Here is a 20,621-nt window from a genome sequence, read left to right on the forward strand (position 1 = left end):
TAAAAACAAAAGACCTTAAACCACAGGAACAGGGGTGACCCAGCCTATATTACAACAAGTTCTTACCCTACATTTTTGAAAGCACTCCTGGAACCTCAGCTCGGGATACAAACCAAACAACCAACTACTTGGAACACACCCATTTTTTCCTTACTCTCAGATGTGGTTTTGATAAACTTCCCTTGATCTGTTCCAGAACTATTTATTGGGATGCATGCGGGGAATCTAGAAATTGAATGATCAATCCAAATCTCATACAAGGTGTAGAATGGGGAAGTGAAGAACGAGACAAAGCAAATATGTTCTGAATGTCTCTTATTTCAGAAGAAAAGATGGACATTTGTCAAAGGCTTCATATTCCACTGCTATATTCAACTATATTCCAGATTCCAGTGCAGTGATTCTCAACCAGGGTACCACAGCACTCTGAGACACTGCAATGCAGCCCCTGTGAGAGGAGGCAAGCAGATGCTGGGCACCCTGCACCTGCCCCAGCACCCCAGTAGTAATCTCTGTGGCCCCTCCCACCAGCTCCAGGAGCTGGGGAGGAGCAGGGGAACAAGCTGTGCTAAAAATAGCAGCCCCTGTACTACCACCACTGTGCTCTGAACTGCATGCGCTGCTGAGGGTTGGCAGAGATGGGGCTGTGCTTCTTCAGTTTGGTTCCTTCCTTCTGTCTTACCCCCGCCTCCCCATGTTCCTGGAGCTGTGGAGAATGGTGGCTCCAGGCACTGGCGTGTAAGTTCCTGAAGGAGCAGCTGCAGCAGCAGGGACTGCTCACCCTCTCAGGTACGACCTAGGGGCAGGGAAGGGGTTGACCATGATAAGTGCTAGGCACAGAAGGGTCCTACTCCTGCCACCCTCACCTTGCATCAGCCTCTGCACCAGTGGTCATTGCTACCCCTTCTGCTTCATGCAGGGACAGCTACTTCTTTCAGGGATCTAATGACCCACCTTAAGCAGCCTTTTCAGCCCCTATGCACCACAAGTTGCCATGCCCTCATAGGTGTCCTGCCCATCCTGCCACTCCACGAGATCCTTTTAAGGGTGCTACAGGTTGTGAGAAGATAAGTACTGTAAGAAATAGATAACTCTCTAAATGGGGTGCCACTAAATTCCAAAAAGTTACTGAGTGGTATATAGCAGATTGTTGGCTTCCAGAGGCTTGTAGCAGGCTGCATACATCAGGCCATAGTAGCCTGGAGGCTTGCTAGGGCTACAGTCCAGCTGCAAGCAGTCAAAACCAACTGCAGGCTGCCTAGGGGGACTGGGCCAGTTGAGATTGATAATTAGCTGATTGCCTGGCACATAGGCAATTAAAAAGGCTCCCAGAGGCCAGAGCTGGGGGGGAGAGAGAGAGAATAGAGATAAAAGACTGTGAGAGACAGAGTGGTACCAAGCTAGTGGTGGCAGAACAGAGTCAGGGTACTCTCTCAGGGTTTGGAAAGAGACCTGGGGCTGCAAGGCTGGAAGCAGCAGCACTGAGCCAGGGAACTTGCTCCAGAGGAAGAGAGGAAAGACTGCAGTGCTGAGGGAGCAGCACAAAGCTGGAGTCTCCCTGTCAGGATCTAGGAAAAGATCCTATGTAGTAAGTTAACCCTTTACTGACTGTGCTTATGTTTGTTTACTGATTTATGTTTAATGGTGTTTCCTGGGAGGCAACTATGCCCAGGAAAATAAAGAACTGTGTTGAGTTTTAAAGACTATTTGAGCTGAGCAATCCCTAACCTGCTATAGGCTGCCTTTGGTCTTAAAAGGTTGAGAACTACTGCTGTAGTGTAACCCAACAGAGACATGACAGACTAATTTGGGTTAGAGTCTCAAATATGAAGAACTAGTTCTGGAACAGATGTCACCACCATTCTAAATCCCTATATGCTGTGCCTATGTTCAGGAAGCTAACAGCTGCAGGTTCAACCATATTAAATAGTTGGTTGTCACAGCCTTGCAATAGTTCTGCTTCTCCACAGAACTATTTTGTGAAGTCTACCATTTGCTACAAGTTCACAACCAGTCCATGGAAGAAACAAAAAGGAGCCTCACTGTAGCCTAGTGGTTATGGCACTCAGTTGGAAAGAGGGAGTCCTAAGTTCTGGTTTCTGCTGTCAGAAATGCTTGTCCATTTTGCACTGAATAGATAGAGCCCAGAATCCTCAACTCCTTTTTCCAAAAGTAGTGCCCTCCTCACTGAGTCACGAAGACACGCTCCTTCTTGACTGCTTTACTTTTAGACCTTTGACTTTTTTCATTCATGCTTACCAGTAGTCCATCTTCAACAGGAGGACCACCACCCATGGCCTGATAGTTAGGGATGTCACGTGGCCTGGGAAGTAGAAGATATATTTCAAAGTGATGTGGACCTAGCATCCAAATCTCTCGTTTTCTTAAGCACCAGATTACTAGGCAAAAGGTGGGCTTATTCGCCTTCTGGAGTCCCAAATGGGCACATCCCATTTAGTAATTGAATTAAGCTGAACTGTAACATGGCAAGTTTGAAATGAGGTTGACCTACCATTGTCATCTCAAGAACCTGGAGAGGTATCACCAACAATGTCTCCAGAAGGTCCTCCACATCAAATGGATGTCCTCTGCACACATGCCAGCATCCTTGCTGAAACCAATCTTACCAGCACTGAGTTGGTGATTCTCAAGCACCAACTTCACTGGACCAGACACTGGTGCAGATGTCCAATTCTCAACATCCAAAATAAATGCTCTACTCCCAGCTTAGTAATGGGATAGCTTAGCTGAGATCTCCAGCAGCCAGAGGAAATGCTACAAGGACACACGGAAGGCATACCTCAAAAAAACAAATGCCGACATCAAGAATTGGGAGGACCTAGCTGCCAACCAACTCCAGTGGTGCCACAATGTCAATCAAGCAGCAGCCCATTTTCAAGGTAAAGTATCTTGCCCTCAAAGTGGAGAAGAAAGAGTGAAGGAAGGAAAAGGAGAGGAATCCTAGCCTGCAGCCTACACTTCCCTGAGGAAAGACTTCCAACTTTGGGTCACAAATCTATCAATGAGCCATGGTAGAGATCATCCTCGAATTGAGGGATTGCCAATGACCAGTGCTGTCCCTGGGAGGGGGTGAATCAGGGCAACTGTCCCGGGCCCTGAACTTTGGGGGACCCCATGGAGCTGGGCAGATTAGCCATGGCCCCTCCTAGTACTGGTGACTCCGCGCCACTCGCCATGCACCCCCCTCCACTGGCTTCACATCTGGCCGCTTGCCACTGCCCCCTGCTGCCGTAGCTTCTTCGTGTCCAGGCCCCCCACAGGCTGTTTTGCCCTTGTTCCTGCACCCTGCTAGGAACCTCTCTGCCAATGACAAGAAGTATGTGAACAGCCATAAGTCTGCCCATGAAAAGAATGGGAGAAGTATATATGTAACTCTCTGAAGCAGAAAAGGATTGCCCTCTGTAGGCACAAAGGTTGCCTAATGTCCATTGCCCGAATGAGAAACTCAGGTGCTTTGGAGATGAAACAGGATTTGGGCCATTGTGTATAGTAATAGGGTTTTATGAGACTTTTATTGAAAGGGTCTGAAGGGTGATAGAAAATCATTTGACCTCAGATGGGGCTTTCTCAGCTGACAGAACTGTCCATAAGTGACATAACTTACCCACCACGGAAAACACTGGACTATGTCATATGAGAAGCCTGCTATTTCAAGTAATTCAGATCCTCGAGGGCATCTCTGCTAAACCAGCCAACATACATACAAAGTGTACAAATACAGATTTTTTTTCAGATTTCTAGCTTCTAATAGCAGAAGCACAAAACAGAAATTAATTGGGTCTCTGTCCCTGCAGTAACCTTGCCTGGCATTTGTACCTCGGGTTAACAAAACTTTAACTTTGAGATCTTTGTCAATTTGACTGTTGCTGCAGCACAACTCAAAGAATTATTAGAAGTACCCTGAAAAGGACAACAACAGTGTAAAGAGCACCTCCAAAACAACAGTACCAATTACCCTTCAGTCTGAAGGCACACTGGCAAAAAGCCAAAACCTGTCTCCACTGAAGTCAATAGTATAGTTCACAGATTTCAGGAGAGCAGAATCAGTGCCTAAAGATGCCTGGTTTGAAGAAGATGTAAAGATTAATGATTCCCAACCTTAAAAATCCCCTTTCCAATAAGGCACAGTAAGGAACATGTTGAAGACATCATACTTTACTCTCTCTGGCAACCTGAAGAAACGTACTTGTGGAAAGTGAAATTTCCTGTCACTGCAAAAAATGTCAGAGGGTCTTAAGGGCAACATGTTGCCACAAGCAAGGGGTTGGAGATCACTGTTGCAGAGGGCAAAATCCTGGCTCCATTGAAGAACAAAAAAATATGCCTCTACTTTTTTCTTTCTTGACCCAATTGATAGCTAGAGCACACATCCAATGTACAGAATGTAAAACAGGATTAATAAAAGGAAGGAAATATATGCATGCTAGAAATAGCACAAAGCAGTTACAGGAGATTAATATTTCAGCTATGAGACCTATTTCAGGCAGCAGTAGTTCAGCAGTTAATTTTTTTTTATCCTCTCATCCAGTTTCTTACAGTCTTGCTTTCCAATTGCAGTCCAAATAGCCATGTTTTCTATTTTCCAGAGCCTGAAGAAGATCTCACAGTCAAAATGTCACTTCTGATTTATCATCTGTGTTTAGCATGTGTTTTATTATCCTAAACTCTTTCCAGCCATTTTATAGTTTGCATGCAGGATACAACACAGGCAGTTCTGAAGATTATAATCAATACCAGTGTGCTACATTTAAGTTCTAAGTTTAAATTTTTCAAGAGTTGTATGGTTACATGCAGTGCAACATAGAAAAATCAACTAAAAATAGCTCCCTCCTTCCAACAAGATTGTTGGAAAAGAGAATCTTACAGGATTAAGTATTAAAATAGTAGAACACAACAGACCATTTTTCTGCTAACAAGACAATTCATTCTGCATTTTCTAACCTTTGCATCCTTAATTCAACTTGAACTGCCAGAGGCACTCAAATACAGCTGAACCATCTTGGTTGCAGGATTGAATTTCTACAGGGAAAATGAAAAGTGGCAAAAGAATGGTTAAAAAAAATAAGCCATCAAAATAAATAAATGGTGTTCTGGGCTGCCAGGATTGTTGTGCCCTACAGCCTCCTGTATAAGGTATGGATAACAAGACTAGGAGCCAATTGAGTTCTGCCCTACTGAGCCACTGAATAGGCTTTAGCTCTGGGTTTTAGTTACCTTTATGAAGATCACAGGGGCAAGTTTAATTCCAGAGGAATGAAATGAGGATATGACAGGCAGAGCTGGTAATGAGGCCAGTAGCTAAGTTTGCATAACACTTTTTGTTACAAGATCTCTTTTTCACTTGGTTGTAACACTGCCAAAGTTTAAGTACTCGGGCCAAACTCTACTGTGCTTCCTTTTTGTCTCTAAGTGAGTTTTTAAAAAGTGTCAGTGAAAGACATTCAGGAATTTCCCAGCATTAGGTTTTGGGGAGAGAGAGAGCATGCACAAGCTTTCATGGGCTGAAGCTCACTTCATCAGATGAAGCTTACTTCAACAAACAGGCTGTGTAAGATTCTTTTTTCATGGAATGAAGAACCTGGTACGCAATCTTTTCAGCCTGAGGGGGCTGATAATTTGTACATAACTTGCATGCAGACATAAAAGCTAACTTAAAACTACACACCCTGCCCTCAGGGATGGCAAGCCATGAGATACAAAGCTTGGTAGCTCAGGCCAGTAGGGTAGTTTTGAGCAGTTTGGAGCCAGGTCTGATCTCTCATCTTGTGCTGCTCTCCCTATGCCTGATTCAACACCAGGAGCAGGGAGAGGAAATGCTTGGCTAGTTGCTCAGTAGCTGCCACAGTAGCTTTTTTACCAGCCACAAGCTGCACCAATAGACAGACAAATACCTGCCTGTCTCCCTCAGCTCAGCTGTATACACAGGAGTCCACCTGAAATGGGAAAGCAGAACAGAACTGCCAAACATACCCAGCATGTGGCAACTGATGTTAAAAAAGGGCAAGTGCCACCCAATACACAGGGGCAGATTCCTGTTGCTTTCTACTTGCTCTGCATAACCCAGCAGCCAAAGGGAACTACAGCCATCTGCATATTTTTTGCTGGGGACTTCCTTGCCATGGGTTAGGGCTGTGTGGAATGACCCCAATGACCATATTGCCAACAAGACCAACTTTGATGTCCCCAGCTTCTGCCTGAGGGCAGAGTGGATATATGGTAAGCTGTGTCCTCTCTATCCAGCTTCTTGGTGAATCTCAGAAAATGGCTCAAGTTACATTAACCCCAAAGTCATTCCAGTCTATGGTGAGGTTCAGGTAGAGCCAGTGAAGCTACTATTCTGCTTTTCTCTGGGCAATGAAGAGCAGTTTTTTCCACTGGCAATGAAGCATGAAAGTGCCAGAATCTCTCTCCTCCTTTCTCTGCAACACAGAAGATGCCCAGTGGGAGACAACTAAACAAATACACTGAGGAGTGTGAAGAGCTGCTCAGAGCATTCCTGGTTCACAGTTCAACTGCTCCTGGGCTGCAGAGAAGACAGCAGTAGGGGGCTGGGGAGCCAACATCTTCCACCAGAGGTGTAGCAGGATGGGTCCATCCTCAGGGGCAGCTGCCAATGCATGGGGCAGAGTTGGATCTTGCCATGCTAACTGCACCAGCTTCAACAGCAGGGAGAAGCAGCAGCTAGAGGTGTGCTGCTGCTAGGAGAGATATCTCTCCCATACTTTGTCACCAATACCAGTGCTTTTTTGGCTATTTGACATCCATGTCCGCAGCAAAGAAGAAGGTGACATCTTCCCTAGCAGCAGTGAATCTCTGGCTGCTTCTCCTATGCTACCACCACTGCTTTACCCTTCCCAATGCCAGAGACAGAGCTGAAGCTGGGGAGATGCAGTGAGCAAGGGGGCACATATTGCCCAGGGTGCAGTCCTGGTCAGTCATGCCTCTACTTTCATCTACCCCCTGTACCAAAAGGGTTGATTCTAACACCTCAGTTTAAAAACCACAGGGCATGCTTCAAGAAAGTGCATTTAAATTCATAATCAAATACAGGTTTCCTTAGAAGTTACCCTGAACAACCACAGTTTATAACCTTGAAGGCCACCACTGCCAAGATTTATAGGTGATTAAGTCTTGGGAAAGTAGTCATGTTTGTCGTGGTCTTGTTCCTGTTTAAGAGCGGATGCATATTATCAGTGCATTTGTCACTGCCTGAGAGAATGTCTGGGTAGAACGTAGAGCTATTGCTTATGAAAATACAGCCTGAATTTTCTGTAAGAGATGGAAAGGTAAGAGTTAAGCCTTTTTCTCCAAGCCCCAAGTCTCTGCTCTTCTGTCATTCCTCCAGTTACTAGGAACTGGCTCATTATTCTTTTATAATTTGGTTCATCCTAATCTAATTTTAGAAGGGGAAAACTGGTTTTCTGAAATCCAAATTCTGTCACATTAGAACAGAGACTTCTATTCCAGCAAATATGAGCCAAGGAATGCTGCCTGAGGAACTGCTGTGAGACTGTACCATGCTAACACTGAGCTTAATTGAACATGAGCATTTTTAAGCTTCAAAGCCTGAAAACCTATGCAAACCCATTTGGGAACCAAATTTGTTAAATATAGTACCTTTAACAATGGCCCCCTACCACTACCAAGGATCTCAGCTAATAAATCTTCACTGACTGGTGTTATTCTAAATCTACTCTTCCGAGATTCTGAGCCTACCGCTACAGCTGTAAATAGCAAGACTGCTTTAGCAATAGGTAATATATATGTATATTATCTATTAGTGGCCACAAAATCTTAACTGCACCAGTCAGTTTTCTTTTGACAAGATTAAAGTTTCAATAAGTTTTAAAGACACTGATTTCATAAGATGAATAAGCAATGTTGTATCTGTACAAATAGCTTGCTAGTAACCTGTCTTTGGAAGATGACAATTTCCCTTTATTATATATGTAATAAATATGTATAATAAACAGAACTCATTTAACATGCCGACTCATCGAAAACCAAAAAATGTAGGAAAAGTTTGGTTTAGATACTTCTTGTTTCAAAACTTTTTCAAAGTTTCAAAGGTGTTGAAACATCACTTTTTGACGTTTTCAAAATGAAAGTAGTTATTTTGGATGATCAAAAATACTTCTTCAGAAATGTACTTTATGTGCACGTGTGTGTATATAAAAGTCTGCTAAGAGGGAGTATTTAATTTGAGCTATTATGAACTGTATTTGGGACTTTTTTTGGTTGGCAAACATTTAAGATTTGGTTTAGTCCCAATTTAGGAGTAGAAAACTTTTTTAAAAGTCTGGCACCTTGATAGACTCATGTCTGAAACAATCATGAACTCATAGAATTGAACATGGGATGAGAAAACATCCTGCCCAGCCCTGCTAAGAAGTCACATTCCTGGAAAATGTAAAGCTTTAGGAATGTCCCTAGACAGAAAGTATATGAAGAACTGAAAAAGAAACATGTAAGAATATGTCATAGCAATTTGTCTTAATTCTTAACTTTATGCATGAGTCGGCCTAGGGAAGTTAAGTAGGCGCATACGTCTATGCAGGATCAGGGCCTGTGTCTGTAAGCTCTTAGAGGTAAAGATAGTGTCTGTTTTTGAGTTTCACCATGTTCTGCCTGGTACAATGGGGTCCGAAACCTGTTCAGAAGTCTCAGGCAAAAATCATGGTATAAATATTCATCTCCATAATCTTTAAAAATACTGTGGGTTTGGTATACAAACACATACAAATTTAGATATCTACGTAACAAGCTACACTTTAACAGAGATCGATTAAAATATGATGCATAAGTGCTAGGGAGCTAGTATATCTACACTGCCGCACCCTCAGCACAATGCAAATGAGTTAGGCCACACTTTATATAATACCTTGTCACTTGACGCTTTTCTCAAGAGTCAGCAATAAAGGACCAACAGACCAACTGGGGAGATTGGCCACCTTTATACTGTGAGCTGTTTCAGACTTTGAGAGGCCCCACTTGCCTGATGTTTCTACCTGTCTGCACAGTTTCTCCAGCCTTAGCCTTTGTCTGCCCCGACCCTTCTAACATCCTCAGTCCCATGACTGGTGTAGATCAGCTGTTCCTGACTTCGGCTTGAGGATCAGACTTTGGTTCTGTCAATCCTGCTCTCACCAGTGCTCCAGTCTGCCCACACATACGATATTTTCTTCAATACAAGTAAACAAGCTATCCTCTACACGTTCTCACCCCAAATAAGAGGGCACTCACTATAGCTAACACACTTTAAGAGCACTTTATTAATGCATGGGCCCCCACCAATCAGGAGCCTCCTGGGGTGCCAGGGGTAGCATGGCCTAGGCAGGCATCCTGGCCATGAGCATCTGGGGCAGGCAGCGTGTGCCTCCTCCCCTCCAGCCAGGCCAGTGCCAGGGGGCAGAGGGAGGATGTGGGGCTCTGTGTGGGTGGCAGCAGCTTCCTGGGGCCGTCTTTGTCAGGAAGCCCTATGGGTGGCTCCACTCCCACTCTTTGCTGTGTGCAGGAGGCCACCGGCACCAGCACTGCTGGGACAGGATGAGACGGGACACCCCTGCCCCGCCAGGGCCACCAGAGGGGCAGGCAGGCAGCCAGGGGCAACACGGAGCCCATGCCCCTCCTCACAGGCTGACCCCAGCCCCAGCCCTGGCTCGTCCCACAGGACTGAGGGACTGCAGCCCCAGCTGTGTGACACCCACTGGGCGGAGGGGCCAGGCCAGAGCCACCTTCGTCTCAGCGGCACTCGTGCCCCCTGGCTCGCCCTGGACGTGCCAAGGAGGCCGGGTGGGGCCAGCCGCAGCCTCCTGGTGGGTGCAGAGGGGACCTGCCTTCGCCTGGTGGGGGCCCTCCAATTTTCTGTTTACCCAGAGCCCCAATAAATCTTAATTCACCACTGCACAATAATAATAATTATTAGTAATAATCACCACATCCTCATCCTCAGAATGGATTTGGTAACACTGAAAAGCAAAGCGTGGTTTCATTCTTTGCAGTGTAATTATAACTGGAGCATTGGGAAGCAGGCTTGCTGCTGTTATTAAACACATGAACCCTCACGTGACCCTTGACGAGACATCCTGATGGAATGAGAAATGCACATGCTCATCTAGTCGTAATTCTTTTGGACATGGCTTCACTTTATTTGTTGACATCACATTTTTTAAAGAAAGGACATTTTGTACTTTGGCCTTTCCAGGCAGATAAAAAAAGACCATTTACTGTCCATTTTGTGATAGAAAGCCTCTCCAGGGCAACCATTGGTGCCTGGGGAATATAACTGCAAACTGTAAAGTATTTAGGTGGTAAATGTAATCCTTCTTAATGGCATATGTAACCACCTTGTTTTCTACAACTGATATACAGTGATGGATCTCTTACAGCTTACTCTGCTCTATGAAAGCAAACAAGAAGGAGCAATAGTATTCATGTTAGACACTTCAGCTCAGAATACTCTCTCATGTTGCTAAAATCCTGGAAACTCCTCATTGGCAAGAGGTCAGTGCTGCACTCTTGGAAACCTAGCTTGGCATTTTCATCTCTTCCCCAGCAACTGCCCACCCCCTAAAGGTAGATGTTAGCGCAGCATGGAATTACATGAAAATATAACCTATATTTTATTTGCCTCATCTTCCTTACTCCTGTTATGCTGAACCTCCCTAAAATGGGTATCCACCTAACTATTTAACTTCCTGTCCCCAACCTTCTATGAAGCTTCACCATCCTCCTTTTTCACTTCAGGTTACGAGCATGGTGGTTGTATCTATTGCTTCATACCCTTTTCTCCCTACCTCTGATCAAACCTTTCACTTCTCTCCAACATTTCTAAAATACTTCACATTTCTCCAACCCATCCAATGCTCCAATAAATCATCCTCTCCCATTGCATCAGCTCCCTACTCAAGTTCTCTCACTGAATCCTTCTCTCTTTGGCCACTTACAGACGTGACCCCCCCCAAATGCTTTACTTTTAGCTTGCTGTGCCCCTGTCCCAAGCACGGCGCATGCCTAGAAGATGCACTGTATTAGTCTGACTCAGCTCACCCAGTGTCGGTATAGCTTGTGCACTTCAGCGGGCCTTTTTGGCACTTTTGTCCAATAGCTGATTGAAACAGATTTAGATAAAAGTGCCAAAAGCCCTGCTAATAAGTGCAATCTATACAGAAGTTGGGTGAGCTCGGTCAAACTTCCGCTTCTGGTAAAGCACTGTTTTTGGGGGTTTTTTCATGTTTGTCAGCAGCCTTTATATGTCAAAGCTGTTGCCGCTATATTAAAGAATCTGGACAACTCTGCTTCTTTCTAACTTTCAGCCTTGATTTCTACTATTGTCTTCCCATACAATTGAACAAAAACAAGGCACTTCAACACTATCAAGCAGAAGCATCTATAAGCCATATACAGTAACGTAACTATGGGTGGGCAATCAGGGCACATGCCCCAGGCTCCAACATAAAAGGGGTGCAAGAATAGAACCACCACAGTTGCTGCTGCTGGTCCAGCCACTGCCACTACCTTTTCCATGGCTGCTGCCTAGGACACCTTGTTATACTTCTGGTCACGTATAAAGCATTTTACTGTTAAAGCTAATCAACATAATGATTTCTCTGCTTAACAGCAATATCCCTTACACCGTGCACACACAGCATTCCCTTCAGTGTCTTGTTTTATTTTTGCATTGTTTCTTCATCTCTTTTAAACTCAAGTGCTCTTGCAGAGAGATAAAAGCAAAAGTTGCTGCTTATCCCAGAGGACCATCTTGTGCATTTTACCTTGAGGGCTTTCTGTGCGCCTTCACTTGAACCAATAGCAATCAGATTTGGTCCAGCCATGCTACAAAAACTCTTCAGATGCAAAGAGTCATGAACAGGAACTGTGGAGACAGCATAATCCTGTGCAGAAATGAGAACAGTTCACTGTGAATATTTTAAAACAGTACCAGTTCCATTACCCAGCATCTTCAGTTCAGGGGACTGTTCATGCTTTGTGGCATGGACAGAAGGGCTAGAATGCATTAGTGAAGAATGAGTCTACAAACCTTAAATGTGTCGGCCAGAATTTCTGCACCACGTTGATTTGTCCGTTTTGAAAGACCAACAAAAAACTCTCTCCCTGAAAGAAAAAAAAATTGGAAAGAGAAGTAAGGAACAAATTAACACTAGGGCTTTTTTTTTGTTAATGGCTGCAGAAATGCAAGTCACCAACGGCACTGAATCCCCTGAAGACACACATTTTAAAAACGGGCCAACTTTGTGGGAGAGGCTTTGTAACAGTCCTTCACAGGACTTATCTGAAACTTGACTACGGCAAAAGTCTATTAACATTAACATGTAGCTTACTGAAACATTAAGCATTACAAACATTAAATATGTAGCTTATTGAAAAATACAACCTTCAATTGCAGGCTGATCATTTAAACCAACTACCCATTACCAGAAGAAGCATTTTATCAGAAACATAAACAGTTTATTTTCCTTAAAACCCTGCAATGGCCATAGTGTAAAGGAAAAGAGCAGCTGGGATGGATTAATAAATCACTAACAGTCCCTCTCGCCGAGATTTCTCCCATCCCCCATAACAGTTACACAGACGCTGATATCTTGAAGGTGCAGAAGAAATAGATGTTGGGATCTGCAACATAGTAGGAAGTTCTTAGGTTCTGGTTTGCTTAACCTGAAACCTTCCCCCATTCCTTTGGTAAATTAAGCCAAGAGGTATGCCTTCTATGATACTGCTCAAAGTAAACAGCTATATTTACCACAGGCAAGGAGCAAAATACTCTCAGTGAGATTACACATAATGGGCTTAATTACAAAAAACCAATCAGTATCTTCACCTTTTAAGTCAGTCATGCATATAACTTGTTCAGCACATGACATCTGGCAAGCAACTCTACTTACCCCATGAACTAAAAATGCATTTTTAGTATTTTACTCACTGAACCAGCTACATTTGTGTCTGAATCGAGCTATTACAATCTCTGAAAACTGGTCTGTAAAAACATGGCTGCTAGTAACAAGAAGCATGACATAACTAAAGTAAGTTGGCTGCCAAAAGCATGTTCTGTATTGGAATATTGTACTTCATAAGATAGAATAAAGGCTTAAAAATTGTTATGTGCAATAACTGGCATTTTGCAATATGTATTATTTTGGCAGCAGTTGGGAAAGTTTGCTTCTCAGCTACCTAAGTGTCACTCTACCATTTGGTAAGCAAGTGATCTAATGAACTTTACACTAGTAAATGTTATGATTAGAAACCAGGTCATATGAAATGTACTATGCAGATACATAAACAGCAAATTTACTTTACCTGTGAATAAGACATCTCCACCATCTAAGGTAGCATTTTCATCAGTCATCTCTACTACATTGAGGTTAAGACTTTCCAGCACTATCTTCATTGCTTCTGTCTGTTTAAAAAAGAAAGAAACTTAGCACCACTGAAAACATGAGTGAATCAAACTGCAACAGGCATAGCACATAACCTTTAGTAAGACTAAAAGTGGGTACCCTCGTAACCCATAGCTCTGAACTAGCACAGTTCTGAGAATCCCTCAGGAGGAATTGTAGGGAATGTACATAAAAGTCAGTAGTGAAACTGTCACTGTTTTCTGCAGGAACCCTGCACTGATTGTTGGGTAGGTATTACCAGTTGCTTACACAAGTTTATAGTGTATAGTCTTCCTATCATGCAAAAATTACTTTGTGGTTCCAGGGTTAAAACTGAAAACGCAGAGGTGACATTTCATACTTGCAAATCAACCCAGCCCAAGGTGTCCCTCTCCATCGCCCAGAGGTCACTATGGATTTTAGGCCTTTGTCCAATGAAGGAAAAACTACAAATTACACTTTTTTTTAAACATATGAATCTTTATTGGCTTTGATTTCTATTGCATTATATTTGTGAGCTACTACGGTCCATGACTGCAAAAGCTTCTTACAGACATTTATAGATTAGAGACTCAGTTCTTCCCTGTGTCAGTTCTGGAGGATGAAATGGAAGTATTAGAAAGCTACTGTAAATTTGTCTAATCCTGCTTCTGACCAGAGGAAAGCTCTTTCTTTAGTGGTGTAAAAGAACATTTTAGCAGTAGGGAATCAGTAGAGATCTACTCAAACATGCCCCATTTTCCTCCAGCTTTCTTCCTATGCTGGAACTGCAATCAAGGATATCCACCGTAGAAGCCACCATAACTGCTGTACAGCTATCCTACATATAAGGTATCACAAGCTATATTACAACCAGGGTATTTGCTAGTGGGTTATAGCTAGAATCCAGCCTTCTATGTTACCTGAGCCAAAAGAAGCTTCTGAGACATTCATAAAAAGGACAAATAAGGGTGAAGCTCTTATGTCAACGGAAATAACAACCTGTTTCACAAAGTATGATCCTTTTCAGCAACATGCTTTGTATTCAGTAGACCCTGATAATTGTGTTACATTATTAGAGCTAGTTACCAGCCATTAAAAAAATTATTGGCACCAAGAAACATCTGTCATGAAGATCAAATTTTCATGTGACATCCTTTATCTGTGTATTATGGCAATTAAAACATTTCTACAAGAAACACAAGAGTTCCAACATGCCTGACAGGCCCATAACTTGAACAGAATATATAAGGTTTAAATAAAACAAAGTGATATTATCAGAAAGTAGGAGGGAGTCATGCTGATTAACTTTATTCTAAGTATTTCAGGGAAGTATAACAAATGAGAGAATTTGCTGTGCTATTATTTACAATTTAATAAAACTATGTTTTCTGTCAAGAAGTCTGTATTCACAGTTTTAATAGCTTTATGAAAAACAAATGCTAGAGCACAGTAAATGCATTTTCCTCTTTCTTTTAAAGTTCAAATGAAACCCATGTCTAAAAGAAGGGATCTGTAGTTTCTATGCATTCAATGGACGGTTTCATCAAACTCTGTGTACTTATATTTTGCACTGGTAACCATGCAGGCATCTTCCCCCAGATACTAGAGTAACCCAGTTCTGGCATTCTGTTGACTTGCACTCAGCAAAGGACCCAAGGCAGAAGGCTAGACTGGTTTTAATCCCATATGCAAGTTATAGCAACCTTAGGACTCCTCTAGCCTTGACTTACATTGAGATGATCTCAGAAGATCCCTTCTGACTGCTACAAACAGGCAGTGTACAGACTCTGACCATTATCCACTGCTCCATGAAAGACTGCAGGCACAGTCACTCTACAGTAAGCATGGTTTTCCCAACATAAGACAGTTGGAAACCACTAGAAATTCCTGGGTGGCAAGTCATGCTATATATATGGCTATCATGTTTTGTTAGAGGGATGCAAACAAGTTGCATTACAAATAGAGAATCTGGGCCTATTGAATTTTAGAAATAAAGGGGCTAGATGTATGCACATGAGACTCCATTGAGTTTACATGGGGTGCCATGTATTTTGGGCTCAGTGGCTCATACCCAGAAACAGTAGCTTATCCTGCAGCAACATGAAGGCCCTCAGCTTTTCTGTTACAGTCTATATTCAACCTAACTCCAAAAATATTTCAGGCTGAAAGTCTGCACGTAAAGGTTGCCAGCCAGAAACAGTGGACGTGTTTCCATACAGCTGAAATTAAGGTTTAGCAGTAAGAAGTGTACCCCTTTCAAACAGCACTTCTTAGCCTTATTGCTCCCTCTCCTATGATCTTTAAAATTGCATTTAAAAGGCGGATTGGACCCTTGTGGTATTTTAAAAATTAATGTGAAACATCTGGGTTAATATTTGGAAACCAGCTATTGTGCAAGCCCAGTTATGTATTTCACAACTTTTATGCAATCATACAACAAAAGCTGTGTACCATAGACCCATATTAACATTTCCTCCCATTTTACCTACAGCACACAGCACCATGTATAGAAGGAGCAAGGGCACCAATGAGGAAAAAATGGCTATAAATTAAACACTGCTTGGGGCATTATGTAAGGAGATGCCCAATCCAACGGCATGTAGACTTGGAATTTATGCCAAAAACAGACAAACCAGCTAACTCATGACTAGGCACAGTGATACCCTGGGCACAAGAACACAAGCACTTCAGCCACAGACAGTGAGAGTAAATAAATATACTCACCAAATAGGATTATGGCAGGGAGGAGGGTAAACTCCCAAGAAATCCCCCCACCTACCCCATCCTGTTCTGTGATTGTGCATCTCCAGTGAATCTGCTGTCTCAGTTACCTTCTCCATTAGAAGAAATAGTACTTTCTACAGGGAGTTTGCCTTGCTGAGTCAGGGCTCAAAGCAGTGCTCAGTCAAGTAAGTGGGTTCCAGGAGAAGTAGCAAGCTAAGGTATAGGTCACTGATTCAGGCATCCTGGGCCTGCTGTGCTCCATCCCCTAAGAATCCATGTCATACCTCCCCTGTCCAATACATTGTACTGCTCCTTTCCTTCACCCTGAGTTTTCCTACTCAGGATTTTCTGCTTCACTTCCCATCTGCCACCAGCATCTTGCTTGTTGTATAGCTACTGCTACATTCCCTCTCCCCTTTGTCACTGAATACCCTATACCATGTCTCTCCATACATCTTCTTTCTCTGCTACACAAATGCAACCTAAATGACTTCAAGCTTTTTTTCCTTGGCTGCCTGAGGGCTGGTACCTTTTTTCTTTGAAGCATGCTTTTTGACAGCAAGCAACCATATCCTTTGACTGCCTCTCTCTTGTGTTAAGCAACAAAAGGGAAAGGCAAGTGTATTTAATAATAGATGGATGTTCTGCCCTCCTTCTGGCAACTTTTAACTAGGGCCATGTCCATGTTCTGCAGGGCTCAGTATAGGGTGACTGGAGGCACACATCTATTTCCATCCATGCCAATGTCCTAAGTATTTCCATATTCCACAAAGACCTCCCCACTTTCAGAATAGGGCAGCTTCTGTGTTAGATCCCTATAGAGCTGTGGTTATTGCTCCTTTTTGTAAATGAAAAAACACCCTAAGGTTATAGTCCTATTTGTCTAGAAAGCCAGGAGGTGGAGCCAAAAGGCAACTTTCCAAGCACAGAGCAAGAGGGCAATTAAGGAACTATATACCTGCTGCAGCATGCTGACACCAGACTCAGACAGGACTGCAGGCAAGGAATTAGATAGCAATCAGTTGAACAGATGGAGGGTGGTAAGGGTGGAGATGCAGGGGTCAATGTGACTGCACAGGCTGCATAGTTTGAGGACTGCCACTGTGTATCAATGAAGACGAAGATTTCACTGCAGAGGGTAAACTGTACCATCTCATAATATGTAGCATGATATGAAAGCAAAATCTAGAAGCTTATAGTGAAGGAACATGCTTATGTAAAATGTACAGAGTCCAGATCCATAAAAGGTAATGATAGTTGCTTTGTTGCTGCTCTATTATTTTGCAAAATACAGTTGTAGAAAAGAATGCAAAGGTGACATACTAGTAGAATCCAAGTCTGTTTGTTGTTCTGGGGTACACATATACAGTCTTTGGTCTCAGCATGCTATATGCAGTCTTTGTGCAAGGTGGCCACAAGGTGAACTAGCCAGGTAAGGAAGCTGAGGCACATCTTCAGATGTGCTGAGTTTTGCCTACTTCCCTAGATGGAGGGAGTATCTGCAAGGCCGCATGACGCACAGCAGGGCCAGCTGGAAATATAAAGAGAACTGGAGCGCATTAAAAAGGAAGCCACTTTAGGAAGTAGTAGTGCTGTGCAAGCTGCAAGGATCTTTTTGCTTCACAAGCAGAGGTCCTGGTGGAATGAAAGCTCACAAGGAGCAGGAAATGGGTGGGAAGACTGGAGAGGCAGTCTTATTGTAAAGACAAGGACAGAAAAAAGAACCCTACAGTAAGGGCTATGAGCCAGGTGAAAGGAAAATTTGTGCACTGGATTTTGTTAATAAGGTAGATCTTCAAAAGGGGAGGATTGTTGAGGGAAGGAAAAACCACACCCATAATATGAGGCTTGATTAACTGGAAGAAGAATGGGAAACTGAGGCCTGAAATCAGGCAGTGAGGGAAAAATATTTGTGTGACTAAATACAAGAAACCAACCCACAAGGGCTGTGTTGGCTTCTGGTGATGCATGTTCTTTGGACCAGGAAAGTCTGCTTGGAGGCATAAATAGTACTGTGGTGCACACAGCCCCTACTAAGTAGGTGATTCAGAGCCAGCAGCTACTATGCCTTGACTGGCTAGTGCTGGCTGGGAAGAGGGCATGGCAAGGGCATCTGAAGGATGCACTGACCCAGATCAGACCATAATGCTATAACTTAATGCTGCTTTTCCCTGTGGTGCAGCTTGCACAGGCAGATGCTGGGAAATTACAACTTGAAGTTCTGTGCCTGTAAAAATGGCTAAAACCTATTTGCATTATCTGCTCTGTGTACTATTAAACAGAGCTCCTACTTAGTGAGAATACTGGAAGGTAAATACCAATTCAGGATCTGCTACTTGAGCCAGATGTACATTTTAATTACCATATGCTGATTACAAGTTAACTATCAGGCTGTAGCAAAGCACTGTAACTTCTTTAACACCTTGGGGGGGGGGGGGGCAGGGGCTGGAGAAACTGCAGCTTAGACATTCAAAAAAGTTAAGTTAGCAGTCAGGTCTAAAAAGTTGTCCAAAATAGCAGGAAGCTGGCATCTTCTGTTTGTTTCACAATTGTTCCAGGTCTTCATGATATTTATAGGATGCCCAACATGTTTTTCAATAACAATTCAGCTCATTTTGGCCTCACAAAGCTTTTTAAAACTGTTAATGCTATTTAGACATTTTGTCCATCTGGCTCTTCTCCCATGACAGGTGTTAATGTATTAAGCTTATAGCTATTTTAAATGTGCGTTTTAAGGTTTTTAGATCTCTAGTAGCAGGAGTGCTGAGATTCACCTGTACTTTTAAAGTGATGCTGGCACGCACAGTCTATATACACCAGGAATATCTTGCAACTTCAATTTCCCATGCATGTACCAACGACTGTTCAATGTCACGGCTAAACACCAAGAACATCACATCACACAGTCAGTAGAGTCTGATACCAAGAAAGCTGTAGCACAAAATAAATATAAAAGGGAAAAATTATTGAAAAGCAAACCAGGAAAAATCATGATTCATAGACGCAGAAAGATCCTGGAAAGTTAAGTTCCCAAGTTGCTCTTGGATAAAGTTGAAAACCTATGTACTAGATAGGAAGCAGGTATGCAGAGGAGAAAGTTGAGGCTTCTGGAGACACTGCATCAACTCAGGGTGGCAGCTAAGTGCAGCCTGTCAATGCTCAAAGAGCACCAACAAAACCTGTTGGAGATATTGAACCAGGAGCTGTGATTACAGTTAAGAAATAGATACTGAAGACCTAGGGGCCTGAGGCCAAGCAAAGGATCTGATATGCCTGTGGGCAGCACTGCTTGTCCCACCCTTCTGTAACTAGGGTAAGAAAAGTTACTTTGGGACCTGTGAAGGAAAGACGCAGTCTCAACCCAATGCCAAGATACATACATCAGGTAGGTATTGTAGGTCTGATGAGCACATCCCTATAAAGAGGCACCATCCTCCTAAGAAAGTGAAGTGCAATAAACAGAAAATACAGAAACCTCAGGAACATACGAGAGGAGGTGATGTTCCCTGATATGAATACTGAACTTGCTGGCAAAGGTGAAGAGATGCTATGAGATTTTCTACTGATGCACATGCAAGCGGGAAAGGTGGCTGTCACAAAAGGTGAGCTCAGCTCACACTAGAATAAACCACATCATAAACAATCCATTGCTGTGACACAGATCCTTCCTCAAGATGATATGGTGCTCTGTAGATGGCTACTGGACTCCCATCTGGCATCTAGAGGCACTAAGAGAAGCTTGGCAAATAAAACTGACAGCATCTGTCAAAGGGCATCCAGACTGTGAGGGTGTGATAAGTGGCAAAACATACAGGGAAAAAGTTGGTGACAGCACAGCAGGCCTTCACAGGTGGGTGGGAGGAGGGGGAGAGGTGTTGAGAGAACAGTGTGCTAAAACAGTGGGAGTCCATCTTTTTGGCAGGTGTGCCACAAATTAGCCCTGCATCCTTCCCAAGTGCCATTGAACCTGCCCAATATGCTGTTCGGCCTTCTGCTCCCAGCCCTGTGCTCCCTGCCTGCTCTGCTGCCTGCTTCTTTCCCTGTGCTCCTTGACCAAGCTGCTGCTTGTTCTCAGGTCCCTGACCTGTCTATCTTTCCCCTTCCTGATCTGCTGCATGCCACGAACAGCCTGCTTACTTGTGGTATCAATGCTTCAGGCTGGCCACCCCTGTATTAAAATGTACTAAAAAAAATCCCAGACTAGCTAGGATTTAGGCTACAGAATTTGCAACAGAGCCAACAAAGATACAGAAATGGCAATACAACAATAATCTGCATGAAGCTCTACGTTAAAACACCTCTTCCTCATCAGATTATAAAAACAAATTGTTTGTGCACAGTGCTTCCTTAATGAAAAGGCTTCTGTAGAAGATCACAAGGTTTTCTGTAGTACAAACTCCAAGTCTCGGACAGTAGATTCACTTTGCCATATCAACTCAGAAATGCAAAGTCAAATTCTACCCTCACACTAATATACTATTCTATTGCAACATTTTGGAT

The 20,621-nt window shown here is 43.2% G+C and overlaps 1 protein-coding gene across 1 annotated transcript in view; it reads right to left on the reverse strand.

Moving 5' to 3' along the window:
- DDAH1 (dimethylarginine dimethylaminohydrolase 1) overlaps positions 1-20,621 on the reverse strand; it is a 59,489-nt gene that overhangs the window by 21,847 nt on the left and 17,021 nt on the right. Inside the window, exons 2-4 of the mRNA XM_006033854.3 lie at positions 13,336-13,435; positions 12,062-12,135; positions 11,796-11,915 (exon numbers count right to left, since the gene is read on the reverse strand). Of these exons, the coding sequence (XP_006033916.1) occupies positions 11,796-11,915; positions 12,062-12,135; positions 13,336-13,426 (285 nt within the window). The 5' untranslated portion in view covers positions 13,427-13,435. The remainder of the gene's footprint in view (positions 1-11,795; positions 11,916-12,061; positions 12,136-13,335; positions 13,436-20,621) is intronic.

The sequence above is a fragment of the Alligator sinensis genome, unplaced genomic scaffold, assembly GCF_000455745.1.
Source record: "Alligator sinensis unplaced genomic scaffold, ASM45574v1 scaffold32_2, whole genome shotgun sequence".
Lineage (NCBI taxonomy): Eukaryota > Metazoa > Chordata > Crocodylia > Alligatoridae > Alligator > Alligator sinensis.